Below are 13,966 nucleotides of genomic sequence, written 5' to 3'. Positions count from 1 at the left end.
ATTGGCAGTTAAAAAGCATTTAAAGGTTCCAACATTGTGGAAGAATCCCCATTTACGTACCTCTCTTTGCCTTGCAGGTGTTGACCAGTACATGCAGCGGATCGCTTGTGACAAACCAGTGGGTGCTGACCAGTGCCCACTGCTTCATCCATGGTGACGGGAGTCCTCTGGACACGTCAGGTGCCTCCGTTTCAGTGGGTATGTAATAAGCAGAAACATGCCATTATAACATTTGGAACTTCAATGACAAGTATTCCCATTCAGCTGTCAAGTAATCATTTGATTTCATTATTGTTTCTCTCTCCACAAATCCACGGTATACTCCCTAAAGTCTTACACTGTTCCTCTTTACATACTTCTGACGTATACTCCATAAACGCTTTCACTGTACCCTTTCCACATATCTGATCGACGGCGGCGAGGGCGTGACTGGCTGATCGGAGATGGCGTTTGGGAGCGTAGAAGTTGATGCGGTTGTTGAGGTAGCTCGGGCCTTGATCGTGTAGGGCTTTGTGTGCGTGGGTGAGGAGATGGAAGATGATTCTTTTGTTGACGGGGAGCCAATGCAGGTCTCTCAGATGTCCGGAGATGTGGCTGTGTCGTGGGATGTCGAGGATGAGTCTGGCTGAGGTGTTCTGGATCCGCTGGAGTCTCTTCTGGAGCTTGGCGGTGGTTCTGGCGTAGAGGGCGTTGCCGTAGTCCAGTCGGCTGGTGACGAGGGCCTGGGTGACCGTCTTCCTGGTCTCGGTGGGCATCCACCGGAAGATCTTCCGTAGCATGCGCAGGATGTTGAAGCACGACGAGGAGACGGCGTTGACTTGTCTGGTCATGGAGAGGGAGGAGTCCAGGATGAAGGCCAGGTTGCGTGCGTGGTCTGTCGGTTTGGGTGCGGTGCCCAGGGCGGGGGGCCACCAGGAGTCATCCCAGGCGGAGGGCGAGGAGCCCAGGATGAGGACTTCCGTCTTGTCTGAGTTCAGTTTCAGGCGGCTGGTCGTCATCCACTCGGCTACGTCTTTCATCCCTTCGTGAAGGTCGGCTCTGGTGGCGGCGGGGTCGTTGGTAGAGGGAGAGGATCAGCTGGGTGTCGTCAGCGTAGGAGATGATGTTGAGGTTGTGTTGGCGTGCGATGGCCGCGAGGGGGCTCATGTAGACGTTGAAGAGGGTGGGGCTCAGCGAGGATCCTTGAGGGACGCTGCAGATGACTTCGGTGGCCTCTGACTTGTACGGTGGTAGACGGACTCTCTGTGTTCTTCCGTCGAGGAAGGAGATGATCCATTCCAGTGCCTTCTCCTGGATTCCGACGTTGCTGAGGCGCTGCACTAGGGTGCGATGGCAGACAGTGTCGAATGCCGCGGAGAGGTCTAGGAGGATGAGGGCCGCTGTTTCTCCGTTGTCCATCAGGGCTCGGATGTCATCGGTGGCAGCGATGAGGGCGGTCTCGGTGCTGTGGTTGGCTCGGAAGCCAGACTGTGAGGGGTCGAGGGATCCATTCGTCTCGAGGAAGGCGGCCAGCTGTTTGTTGACGGTCTTCTCGATGACTTTGGCTGGAAACGGGAGGAGCGAGATGGGGCGGTAATTCTTGAGTTCGGTGGGGTCCGCTGTAGGTTTCTTTAGTAGGGCGCTGAGTTCGGCGTGCTTCCAGCTCTCCGGGAAGGTGGCGGTGTCGAAGGAGGTGTTGATGATGTCCCGCTGGTGGGGTGCGATGACAGCGTTGGCCTTCTTGAAGACGTGGTGAGGGCAGGGGTCGGTTGGAGATCCGGAGTGGATGGAGTTCATCATGCGGACGGTGTCTTCGGTGCTGATCGGTGTCCAGGAGCGGAGGGTGGTGGTGGGGGGGCGGTGGTTCGGTCTTGGCGTGCGTCTGTTGAGTGCTGAAGCTGTTGTGTATGTCCGCGATCTTGTTGTGGAAGTAGGAGGCGAGGGAGTTGCAGAGGTCTTGCGATGGGGTGATGTCGTTGTTGCCGGCGTTGGGGTTGGAGAGCTCTTTTGCGATGTTGAAGAGTTCCTTGCAGTTGTGTGCGTTGTTGTCCAGCCGGTCCTTGAATGCAGTTTTCTTGGTGGCGCGGATCAGTTGGTGGTGCTTCCGGGTGGCAAGCTTGAGGGTGGTCATGTTGTCCGGTGTTGGTTCCCTTCTCCAGGCTTTCTCGAGGGCTCGGCAGTTCTTCTTGGAGCTCTTGAGTTCGTCGGTGAACCATGGGGCCTTCTTGCTGCCGGGTCTGCTGGGTGGGGTCCTCAGTGGGGCGAGTTCGTCCGCGCATTGCTGATCCACTTTGTGAGGTTGTCGGCAGCCTGGCTGGGGTTCGCTGAGCTGGCGGGAGGGTGCTGGCTCAGGGAAGCGGCGAGCTGGTCGGCTGTGATCTTGTTCCAGCTTCTTCGAGCAACCTGTTGCTGGTGGTGGTGGATCGTCGTTCTTCTGAAGGTGAAGTGGACGCAGCTGTGGTCCGTCCAGTGGAGTCCGGTGGCGTGGCTGAAGGCGATGTCTTTGCTGGATGAGAAGACGGCGTCGAGTGTGTGTCCGGCGAGGTGGGTGGGGGTGGACACCAGCTGCTTGAGACCGAGGTTGGCGAGGTTGTCGAGCAGGGTGATGGTGTTGCGGTCGTTGTTGTTCTCCAGGTGGAAGTTGATGTCCCCCAGGAGGATGTAGTCAGCGGAGGGGAGGGCATGCGGGCTGATGAAGTCGGCAATGTCCTCGCTGAATTGTGTGCGTGGTCCCGGGGGTCGGTAGATCAGGGTGCCTCTGAGGGTGGTTTTGGGGTCCGTGTGGATCTGGAAGTGCAGGTGTTCGGCGGTTGTCAGGGTGTTGTCGGTGTTGGTCTTGATGCAGATGGTGTCCCTGTAGATGATGGCGATGCCTCCTCCAGTCTGGTTGTCGCGGTCTCTTCGGGTGATCTTGTAGCCCTCTGGGATGGCGATGGCGATGTCGGGCGCTGAGGAGTCGTTCATCCAGGTTTCAGTGAGGAAGGCGACGTCAGGAGCTGTGGTGTCGAGGAGGTTCCAGAGTTCGATGGCGTGTCTGTGGACGGAGCGGGTGTTGAGGAGGATGCACTTCAGGTGGTTGCTGCTGGTGTTCGGCTTGGCGGGTGCTGGTGCGGGACAGGTCCGGATGCAGGTGAACTTGCAGGCGTGCCAGCTGAAGGGTCCGTGGGTTCGTCTCGGGGTGGCTCGGTAGCATCCCGGGATTCGGCCGGTGTTGAGTGCGTTGAGGGTGGCGGCGTCGTAGGTCCGGCGGGTGGGCTGGTGTCTGCGGGGCCCAGGGGTCCTGGCACTGGGCGCGGTCCAGGCGCGGACGGGCGCAGACGGGCTTACCTTTGGCGCACCTTCGGCGCGCTTAGGGCGTGCCCACTGCGCGTGCACGCTGCGCGTTGGCCACTCTGCCATAAGAGGAGAGTGGAGGGGGCGGAGCGAGGGAGGGGCAGCTGGGAGGCGGAGGCGGGGCGGCGAATGGGAAGGCTCCAGGTGGAGGGGGGCGGGGCCGCAGGGGATCAGCGGCGGGGAGCGGGTAGGTGGCGGGGGCACAGCGGGAAAAACGGCGTGAAAAAGGGCGGGAAAAACGGCGGACTGGCCAAGAGACTGGCAAGAAGATAGAAAGGCTGGGCAAAGCGGGGGAAAGCAGCCCCAACACAGGGGGGACAAACGAGAGTGCAGAGGCAGGAACAAAAAGGTCACGCAGGCAGTAGTAAGCGGCGCTGCGTTCCAGAAGCAGAGACCACGCCTCGTGGTCAGGGGCACATCTGCGAGCAGCGGCGGGAACGGGGCAGCTAGGGCACACCCACGGGGAGTGTGCGCAGTGCGTGGAGGAGTGACCGGCCCAGAGGCACAGAGGTCACAGATCACCACTGCGTGCAGTTTTCTTCCTACACACTTTCACGGTTTCTCTTACTCCACACCTGCAAGTATACTCTCTAAGGGCCTTATGTATGTAGGAAAGTGCTTGTGATTACCAAATAGCAAATGTTTGCGATTCGCTATTCGGTAATCGCAAACGCCCATGTACAAATGTGTGTTGAACACAATTTGCAATTCTCATTGGGTCACAAATTGACCTACTTCATTAATATTTTTGAGGTAGGTCTCGGTTTGCGTCCCATTGGGAATCGCAAAAATCACAGGGATGGTGGCCTGCTAGGGACAGCAGACCACCATGTCTATGACTGCTTTTAAATAAAGCATTTTTTAATTTTTTTTTTAACGCAGCCTGTTTTCCTCAGAGTAAAATGGGATATGTTTTCAAAAGAAAAGTCAAAGTTTTCGTTTAATTTATTATGAGAAGGCAGTGGTCCCTCAGATTTTTTTTTTTTTTACAAACACTCACAAAGGGGAAGATGTCCCTTGGGGACCTCATCCTGTTTGCAACTGGGTTACCACCTACTACTTAGTTAGGTGTTAGAATGGGAATGTTTAGCGACCGCATTTTGGTCTCTAAACATTCTTACATACCATTGCAATTCGGTATTGGGAAGGGACTGTCTAAACACTCCCCTTACTAATGGCGAATCGCAAACTCAGTTTAAAATTCTGTAATAAGATAACAGATTGCAAATTGGGCCTTTGTACATGAAAAAAACTGTGTGCCTCTTTTCACTCTGATAGGGCACAACTGGCAAAACGTAAGCATGCCTGGTTGGTTACATTGGGGTTTAAGCCAGGGACTGCAGTGCCATATCTATCATGCACCTATGCAACACTATGGAAAAAAAGATTCCTGGCCCTCAGAATGAGTGTATAGCCTTTTGTGTATCACTTACCAGATTGGCCCAGCTCAAACGACAATACAACGTGCAGGGGGTGTGGGTGCACCCCGGAGTCGATTGAGCATGTGGCGTGTGTTTGCCCTGATCTACCCAATGACCGAATGACGTTACTACGAGACGAACGGAACAAACTTGATGTCCGCTCTTGCCGTCAAGCCATTTTAGCAGCCATGAGCCCAGAGAACACGTTGTTCAACATCCGGCTCACCAAATTTGTCACATGAGCAGCAAAAAGGCTCTCGCAGTGGGAGTGCCAGTAATTAAATCTTCACCACATTGCGCCAGGTCGCTTTCCACTTAATATGCAGTTAACTAGCCCCTTCTCTCTGGATTAATTTGTTAGTGGCCCTGTGTGGCAAATTGGCTGCTCATTCCACTGCATGGATCCGAGTTCCGTTGTGACATTAGAGTTCTTGGGCCTCATTTATGAAGCTGTGCGTCACTTTTACGCCGCTGGTGCGTCACTTTTTGTGGTGCACCAGTTGCGTAAAAAAATGCGCCTTGTTGCGCCATATTTACAAAGTGACGCATCTAGGTAGATGCGTCACTTTGTAAACCCCTACGCCACATTATACCTGCGCCAGGTATAATGTATGCAAGGGGGGCGTATTGACGCAAAGGAAGGGTCGTAGACTTTGAAACGACTCTGAAACGGCATTGTCTGTGCTCTCTACACCTGTCAAGAAAGAAAGAGATTTCCCTAGAACTTGCTCTTCTGATCCTGTGAGTAAGACATTTTTTAAAAATCCATTGCCGATGACAATCTCTCACTCGTTTTACGCTGGTAACAACGACGGCGATCCAGTCTCCTATTCTTTCTGTCAAAGTTTCCACATCGACTACAAAGGCTTCATCGTCGACGAAGACCGCCAGCTTTTCTCCATCGGCTGCGATGCCGTCAACGAAGATCACTGTGGCGAAAGACTCGTCCACTGTCCATCGACGAAGATACCATTGACAGCAGAGACATCGTCAACGATGATACAGTCGATGAGGACACCATCGATGAAAATACCAACGACGAAGACACAGTTTACGATGGAGTCACTATTGACAACTACACTGTTGACGTAGATAACGTTGATGCCAGCTCCGTTGACGACTGCACCGTTGACGAAGGAATTACCTTTTTCAGTGATTTCTGCACCGCCTACACCTCCGTCGACGAGGATCACTCAGGTCACTAAAGTGACAAAGACATTCTTACACACGTCTATGCAGGACTATAGCAAAGTATCACCCTTACTTCCATCACACCTATTGGAAGGGTATGTAGAAGATGATGATCATGATGATGGCGATGATGGCCTATATAGTGTAGCTCACAGCCCATCCGCGCTTCATGTGAAGTGCCAGGAGGATGACGAGGAGGATGAACATTTTCGAGTCGAAGAACAGTATTACCAACAAGGGTATATGCCACAACATAGTTACCAATTTAATTTCCGACCGGAACCACGTCCCAGGGACACGGCCCATTTACCGCCATCATTAATTGAGGACCTTCAAGTCATGCTGGCAGATTATAAACAAAGATTCCCTCCCATGCAACATCAGTCAGGGAATCAGGTTCCTCAAGTGGAAGAACCTACAGGAACACCAGGTCCTCAACTGCCTAGCACACTTGTGAATTTACCGGGCTTGGGGGCAGTCAACCCCAGAGCACAAGACACTTCCTCCTCAGAAGAAGAAGTAGAGGAAGGTGAACTGCCAGATCCAATGTCTGCTCCTGATCATTGGGATGACTATGTGTTTCCTACACCATCCCCTCCTCCACACCTTCCGTCAGACTCTCCTCTAGAGGATTTCAGGGGGTTTCACAATTTATGCAGAGGGCAGCCAACAGGTTTCATCTGCCCATGACTGTGAATCAAACTGAGTGCTTCCTATACGATTTCAAGGAGGACACAAGGATAGTAGTACGCCCCATACTTATCAGGGCATAAGAATTATGAAGACACCAGCTTCCATTCCACCAATACTACCTTGTGTGGAAAAAAAATATAGACCTCCGGATGATTCTCCGTCTTGCCTTATTGGACATCCTAAGGCAGACTCAGTCATCTCTCAGGCTGCACAAAGACGATCTAAAAACCCAGCTAGCCCGGTTACTACCGCTCCTGATAAGGAAGGGCATAGAATGGACATTCTTGACAAGAGATTTTCTTCTATGGCAGCTGTAACTATCAGAGCAGTGAGCAGGAAAGCCAACAAGATGCACTGAAGATACTGCTGGAGGGTGAGCATGCAGCTGCAGAAACAATTGACTGTGCCCTTGATGTGGCTAATACTGGTTTTAAATTACAAAAAACAATTTGATGGACAGAATGTAGATCAATGTCTTACATTCACCCCAGTACAAGGATCTGGGCCTAAATCCATCGTTTTTTGCACTCCACACCACCCTGGGTTAGATAATGGCTTTATGCAAATCAGCTCTGACCCTGTGCCCCATGGGAACAGTCCAGTCCGAACTGCACAGCCATATCTTTCCCAGACCGGAATCAAGCATCCGAGGACCGGACCGGTTTCGAGGTAACACCTCTCATCAGCCCAGCTAGCTTGACTCCAGTGGTGTGGAGGCTCTGGGACCCACGTCTGAGCTACCCCAGTACACTCAGGGAGAAAATTACAAAAAACAATTTGATGGACAGAATGTAGATCAATGTCTTACATTCACCCCAGTACAAGGATCTGGGCCTAAATCCATCGTTTTTTGCACTCCACACCACCCTGGGTTAGATAATGGCTTTATGCAAATCAGCTCTGACCCTGTGCCCCATGGGAACAGTCCAGTCCGAACTACACAGCCATATCTTTCCCAGACCGGAATCAAGCATCCGAGGACCGGACCGGTTTCGAGGTAACACCTCTCATCAGCCCGGCTAGCTTGACTCCAGTGGTGTGGAGGCTCTGGGACCCACGTCTGAGCTACCCCAGTACACTCAGAGAGAAAATTACAAAAAACAATTTGATGGACAGAATGTAGATCAATGTCTTACATTCACCCCAGTACAAGGATCTGGGCCTAAATCCATAGTTTTTTGCACTCCACACCACCCTGGGTTAGATAATGGCTTTATGCAAATCAGCTCTGACCCTGTGCCCCATGGGAACAGTCCAGTCCGAACTACACAGCCATATCTTTCCCAGACCGGAATCAAGCATCCGAGGACCGGACCGGTTTCGAGGTAACACCTCTCATCAGCCCGGCTAGCTTGACTCCAGTGGTGTGGAGGCTCTGGGACCCACGTCTGAGCTACCCCAGTACACTCAGGGAGAAAATTACAAAAAACAATTTGATGGACAGAATGTAGATCAATGTCTTACATTCACCCCAGTACAAGGATCTGGGCCTAAATCCATCGTTTTTTGCACTCCGGGCTGATGAGAGGTGTTACCTCGAAACCGGTCCGGTCCTCGGATGCTTGATTCTGTTCTGGGAAGGACATGGCTTTTGTAGTTCGAACTGGACTGTTCCCATGGGGCAACAGGGTCAGAGCTGATTTGCATATCGCCATTGTCTAACCCAGGGTGGTGTGGAGTGCAAAAAAACGATGGATTTGGGCCCAGATCTTTTGACTGGGGGAGTGTGTGACATTGATCCACATTCAGTCCATCACTTGTTGTATTTGCAATTGCCGCCCTAAGTGCGCTGGGGATGCCCAGACGTGGGTCCCAGGCACTCCACACCACTTGGAGTCAAGCTAGCCGGGCTGATGAGAGGTGTTACCTCGAAACCGGTCCTGTCCTCGGATGCTTGATTCTGTTCTGGGAAGGACATGGCTTTTGTAGTTCGGACTGGACTGTTCCCATGGGGCAACAGGGTCAGAGCTGATTTGCATATCGCCATTGTCTAACCCAGGGTGGTGTGGAGTGCAAAAAAACGATGGATTTGGGCCCAGATCTTTTGACTGGGGGAGTGTGTGACATTGATCCACATTCAGTCCATCACTTGTTGTTTTTGCAATTGCCGCCCTAAGTGCGCTGGGGATGCCCAGATGTGGGTCCCAGGCACTCCACACCACTTGGAGTCAAGCTAGCCTGGCTGATGAGAGGTGTTACCTCGAAACCGGTCCGGTCCTCGGATGCTTGATTCTGTTCTGGGAAGGACATGGCTTTTGTAGTTCGGACTGGACTGTTCCCATGGGGCAACAAGGTCAGAGCTGATTTGCATATCGCCATTGTCTAACCCAGGGTGGTGTGGAGTGCAAAAAAACGATGGATTTGGGCCCAGATCTTTTGACTGGGGGAGTGTGTGACATTGATCCACATTCAGTCCATCACTTGTTGTTTTTGCAATTGCCGCCCTAAGTGCACTGGGGATGCCCAGACGTGGGTCCCAGGCACTCCACACCACTTGGAGTCAAGCTAGCTGGGCTGATGAGAGGTGTTACCTCGAAACCGGTCCGGTCCTCGGATGCTTGATTCTGTTCTGGGAAGGACATGGCTTTTGTAGTTCGGACTGGACTGTTCCCATGGGGCAACAGGGTCAGAGCTGATTTGCATATCGCCATTGTCTAACCCAGGGTAGTGTGGAGTGCAAAAAAACGATGGATTTGGGCCCAGATCTTTTGACTGGGGGAGTGTGTGACATTGATCCACATTCAGTCCATCACTTGTTGTTGTTGCAATTGCCGCCCTAAGTGCGCTGGGGATGCCCAGACGTGGGTCCCAGGCACTCCACACCACTTGGAGTCAAGCTAGCCGGGCTGATGAGAGGTGTTACCTCGAAACCGGTCCGGTCCTCGGATGCTTGATTCTGTTCTGGGAAGGACATGGCTTTTGTAGTTCGGACTGGACTGTTCCCATGGGGCAACAGGGTCAGAGCTGATTTGCATATCGCCATTGTCTAACCCAGGGTGGTGTGGAGTGCAAAAAAACGATGGATTTGGGCCCAGATCTTTTGACTGGGGGAGTGTGTGACATTGATTCACATTCAGTCCATCACTTGTTGTTTTTGCAATTGCCGTCCTAAGTGCGCTGGGGATGCCCAGACGTGGGTCCCAGGCACTCCACACCACTTGGAGTCAAGCTAGCCGGGCTGATGAGAGGTGTTACCTCGAAACCGGTCCGGCCCTCGGATGCTTGATTCTGTTCTGGGAAGGACATGGCTTTTGTAGTTCGGACTGGACTGTTCCCATGGGGCAACAGGGTCAGAGCTGATTTGCATATCGCCATTGTATAACCCAGGGTGGTGTGGAGTGCAAAAAAACGATGGATTTGGGCCCAGATCTTTTGACTGGGGGAGTGTGTGACATTGATCCACATTTAGTCCATCACTTGTTGTTTTTGCAATTGCTGCCCTAAGTGCGCTGGGGATGCCCAGACGTGGGTCCCAGGCACTCCACACCACTTGGAGTCAAGCTAGCGGGGCTGATGAGAGGTGTTACCTCGAAACCGGTCCGGTCCTCGGATGCTTGATTCTGTTCTGGGAAGGACATGGCTTTTGTAGTTCGGACTGGACTGTTCCCATGGGGCAACAGGGTCAGAGCTGATTTGCATATCGCCATTGTCTAACCCAGGGTGGTGTGGAGTGCAAAAAAACGATGGATTTGGGCCCAGATCTTTTGACTGGGGGAGAGTGTGACATTGATTCACATTCAGTCCATCACTTGTTGTTTTTGCAATTGCCGTCCTAAGTGCGCTGGTGATGCCCAGACGTGGGTCCCAGGCACTCCACACCACTTGGAGTCAAGCTTAGCCGGGCTGATGAGAGGTGTTACCTCGAAACCGGTCCGGCCCTCGGATGCTTGATTCTGTTCTGGGAAGGACATGGCTTTTGTAGTTCGGACTGGACTGTTCCCATGGGGCAACAGGGTCAGAGCTGATTTGCATATCGCCATTGTATAACCCAGGGTGGTGTGGAGTGCAAAAAAACGATGGATTTGGGCCCAGATCTTTTGACTGGGGGAGTGTGTGACATTGATCCACATTCAGTCCATCACTTGTTGTTTTTGCTAATACTGGTTTTAGGCAGTTAGCTGGAGCGGCTGTACTTCGATGTCAGGGATGGCTAAGAGCGACTACCTTTAGACCTGAAGTACAAGTGAAAGTTCTAGATACGGCTTTTGACAGTGAGTCACTCTTCAGAAAGCACATTGAGGACGCTGTTTTGCCAATAAAAAATGATACTGATACTGCAAAGTCCTTAGGCTCTCTACAGTACTAAAGAACACCATTCAGAGGTGCTAGAGGGCAAGGATTTGCCAATTACAAAGGAGGATACCAGAGGGCTCAACAATATCAGCCATATCAAACCCAATATTGCATTCTTATAACGCCTCATCTTATCGCCAACCATCTACAGCTGGCTTCTCTCACCAAGGAGGCCGCAAGCAAGCATCCCTAAAAGGCTGAGACTCATGCAGAAAGCAATAAGCGTGGCATTGCATCAGCACATCTTCCCTCCCTACCCGCGGGTGCGAAAAGTTACAGTAATGTAAACGGTGGCACGATAAAAATCAGCTTGCTGGGTGTTGGACCTAGTCACCAATGGTCCCACTTTGGAGTTTCTCCAGCGACCACCAACCACTCCACCCGGGGGGGGTGGGGGAGGGGGGTCCCCCTCCCCCTCGTCTTCACTCATTACGAAAAGAAGTCTTGACCATGCTTCTCAAAGGGGCAATAGAGGAAGTTCCGTTCACTCAGAAGGGGAAAGGTTTTTATTCTCGTTTTTTCCTAATAAAAATAAATCAGGAGAATGGAGACCAATTCTAGACTTTAAGAATCTCAACAAGTTTCTCAAGAAGCGGACGTTCAGGATAGTAAGACTCTCAGATATCCTGGGCTGCTTAAGCAGAGGAGATTTCATGACTTCGCTCGACATGGAAGACGCATATTTCCATATCCCAATCCATGCGAAACATCAGAAACATCAGAAATTTCAAAGGTTCACAGTGGCTGGTACCCACTATCAATTCAAAGTGCTCCTGTCTTGCCTCAAATCGGCACCACAGATTTTCACCAAATGCCTGGCGCCAGTAGCGGCGACCCTACGGTCCAAGGGGTTTCAAGTATTTCCATACCTCGACTATTGGCTGCTCAAAGCAGCAACTACACAGGAGGCCAACAGAGCAACGAATGCCTGCCTTCATTTGTTCAATATGTTGGGACTAACCCTAAACAGGGAATAATCGGTCTTACATCCAACTCAAGTAATATCTATCCTGGGAGCATCCTTAGACACAATTCAATGCAAAGCGTTCTTGTCTCAGGAAAGACAGATACGTCTACAATGGCTTGCAAAGACAATTTCAAGAAAATAGTCAATTTCTGAATGGCGGTACAAATCTCTCCTGGGAATGTGCTTGTCAGTGATAATTCTGGTACCTCTAGCCAGACTGAAAATGAGGCCTCTTCAGGAGGCATTGCAAAAACTGTGGCAACAAGCCGTGGGGTCCTTTGAAGATGCAATTCAAATAACTGCACAGATGGTGAAAGCTCTACTGTGGAGGTGTCAGGCAACAAATCTTGTTCAGGGCCTGACTTTCTTACAGAGCACCCCAGATTTCATTCTAAAAACGGACGGATACATGGAAGGCTGGGTAGGTCATCTACAGGATTTACAGATCCAGGGCAAATGGTCTTCAGTGCAAAAAAAGCAGCACATCAACAGCTTGAAGTGAAAAGCCATATTCCTATCCCTTCAAGCTTTCCAACCAAGGATAGCATGCTCCTCTGTGTTGGTTTGCACAGACAATACGACCAGCATGTACTATATCAACAAACCAGGGGGAACAAAATCCATTAAACTATCCCAGGAAGCACAGGAATTATGGGAGTGGACAACACACCATGGAATCTCGTTAAAGACCGAGCATGTCAGAGGTCTGCACAGTACCCTAGCAGACACATTAAGCAGGTCACGAGTGGGAACTCAAGCAAATTCAACTGGACAAGATATTTCGAAAATGGTGGAAAATGGTGGAAACCAGCGTTGGACCTCTTCGCAACGCAGGAGAACGCCAAATGGCAGTACTATGCCAGCAGGGTCCCTCTACCAGGGCCAAGGGGGAATGCCCTTTTAATGCGATGATCAGGGAATTATGTCTACGCTTTTTCCCCCATTCCAATAATTCCCAGGAACTAATTAAGATGAAATCGGAAGGCTGTTGCCTGATAGCACCACGTTGGCCCAGACAATACTGGTTCTCGGAACTACTTCTACTATCAGAGTCGAAACGCATTCGCCTGCTGCCATCCTCAACTATGTTATGAGGGACAAGGGACAAGTGAACCATCTGGACCCTCACTTGCTTCATTTGAATGCATGGCTCCTGAATTCAATGAATTTAAGGGCTTAAATATACCACAAGAATGCAGAGAGATCAATGCAAAATCCTGTGCTGAAAGCACTATCAAAACATATAATTTGAAATGGAGACAATTCTGTTTCTGGTGTGAAAGGAATACCGTTCACCCACTCCAAGCTCCTGCTGAACAGATTTTGCTGTATCTCCTTTCTAAGGCCAAATCAGGTCTCACTTTCTCTTCAGTAAAGGTTCACCTGGCTGCAAATTCCCGGTACAGGAAATTTCCTCAGATTCCTTCTCTCTGTGCATCTAATCTCCTATAGCAGTTCATGAGAGTTCGCTTCCACGCTTTTACCACAGTGCGCGCGCCTCCTCCGGAGTGGAAACTCAATGTGGTTCTGGCGCAGTTGATGAGGCAACCGTTTGAACCGATTCACAAAGCAGAACTTAAATTTCTCACATGGAAAGTATCCCTCTTGCTACTTCTTACTTCTGCAAGAAGAGTGAGTGAGATACAAGCCTTTAAAGTCAAAGAACCTTTTCTACATTTCACAGAAAATTAAGTGACTCTACGGACAAACCCAACGTTCATTACAAAAGTACCAATGCAATTTCACCTAAACGAGCCGGTGATATTACAATCTTTCTTTCAAAACCCATCTAGTCCAGCAGAACAGGCCTTGAATACGTTGGATATCAAAAGATGTTTGAAATTTTATCTTCACAAGACAAATGAAATATGGAAAACAGATCATCTCCTACTAGCTTACAGACAAGGAAGGCAAGGAACGGCAGTAACAAAGGCCACGATCGCCAGAAGGGTGGCATCTGCGATACAATTCTGCCACCAAAAGGCTAACTAACCTCCGACAGTAAGGGCTAAAGTGCATCTGCAGCCTTGTTTGCAGGAGTGACATTAGACAAGATATGCCAGGCTGCGACAGGGAAGAATGTCCACAG

At 50.9% G+C, this 13,966-nt stretch overlaps 1 protein-coding gene across 2 annotated transcripts in view; it reads left to right on the top strand.

Annotated features, from left to right (window-relative positions):
* C2 (complement C2) overlaps positions 1-13,966 on the top strand; it is a 482,116-nt gene that overhangs the window by 318,152 nt on the left and 149,998 nt on the right. For both annotated transcript variants that reach the window (XM_086924577.1, XM_086924578.1), the window contains one exon: positions 78-198. In XM_086924577.1, the coding sequence (XP_086780703.1) occupies positions 78-198 (121 nt within the window). The remainder of the gene's footprint in view (positions 1-77; positions 199-13,966) is intronic.

Source organism: Lissotriton vulgaris, chromosome 5 (genome assembly GCF_964263255.1).
Source record: "Lissotriton vulgaris chromosome 5, aLisVul1.2, whole genome shotgun sequence".
NCBI lineage: Eukaryota > Metazoa > Chordata > Amphibia > Caudata > Salamandridae > Lissotriton > Lissotriton vulgaris.
This window is presented reverse-complemented; position numbering and strand designations above follow the sequence as displayed.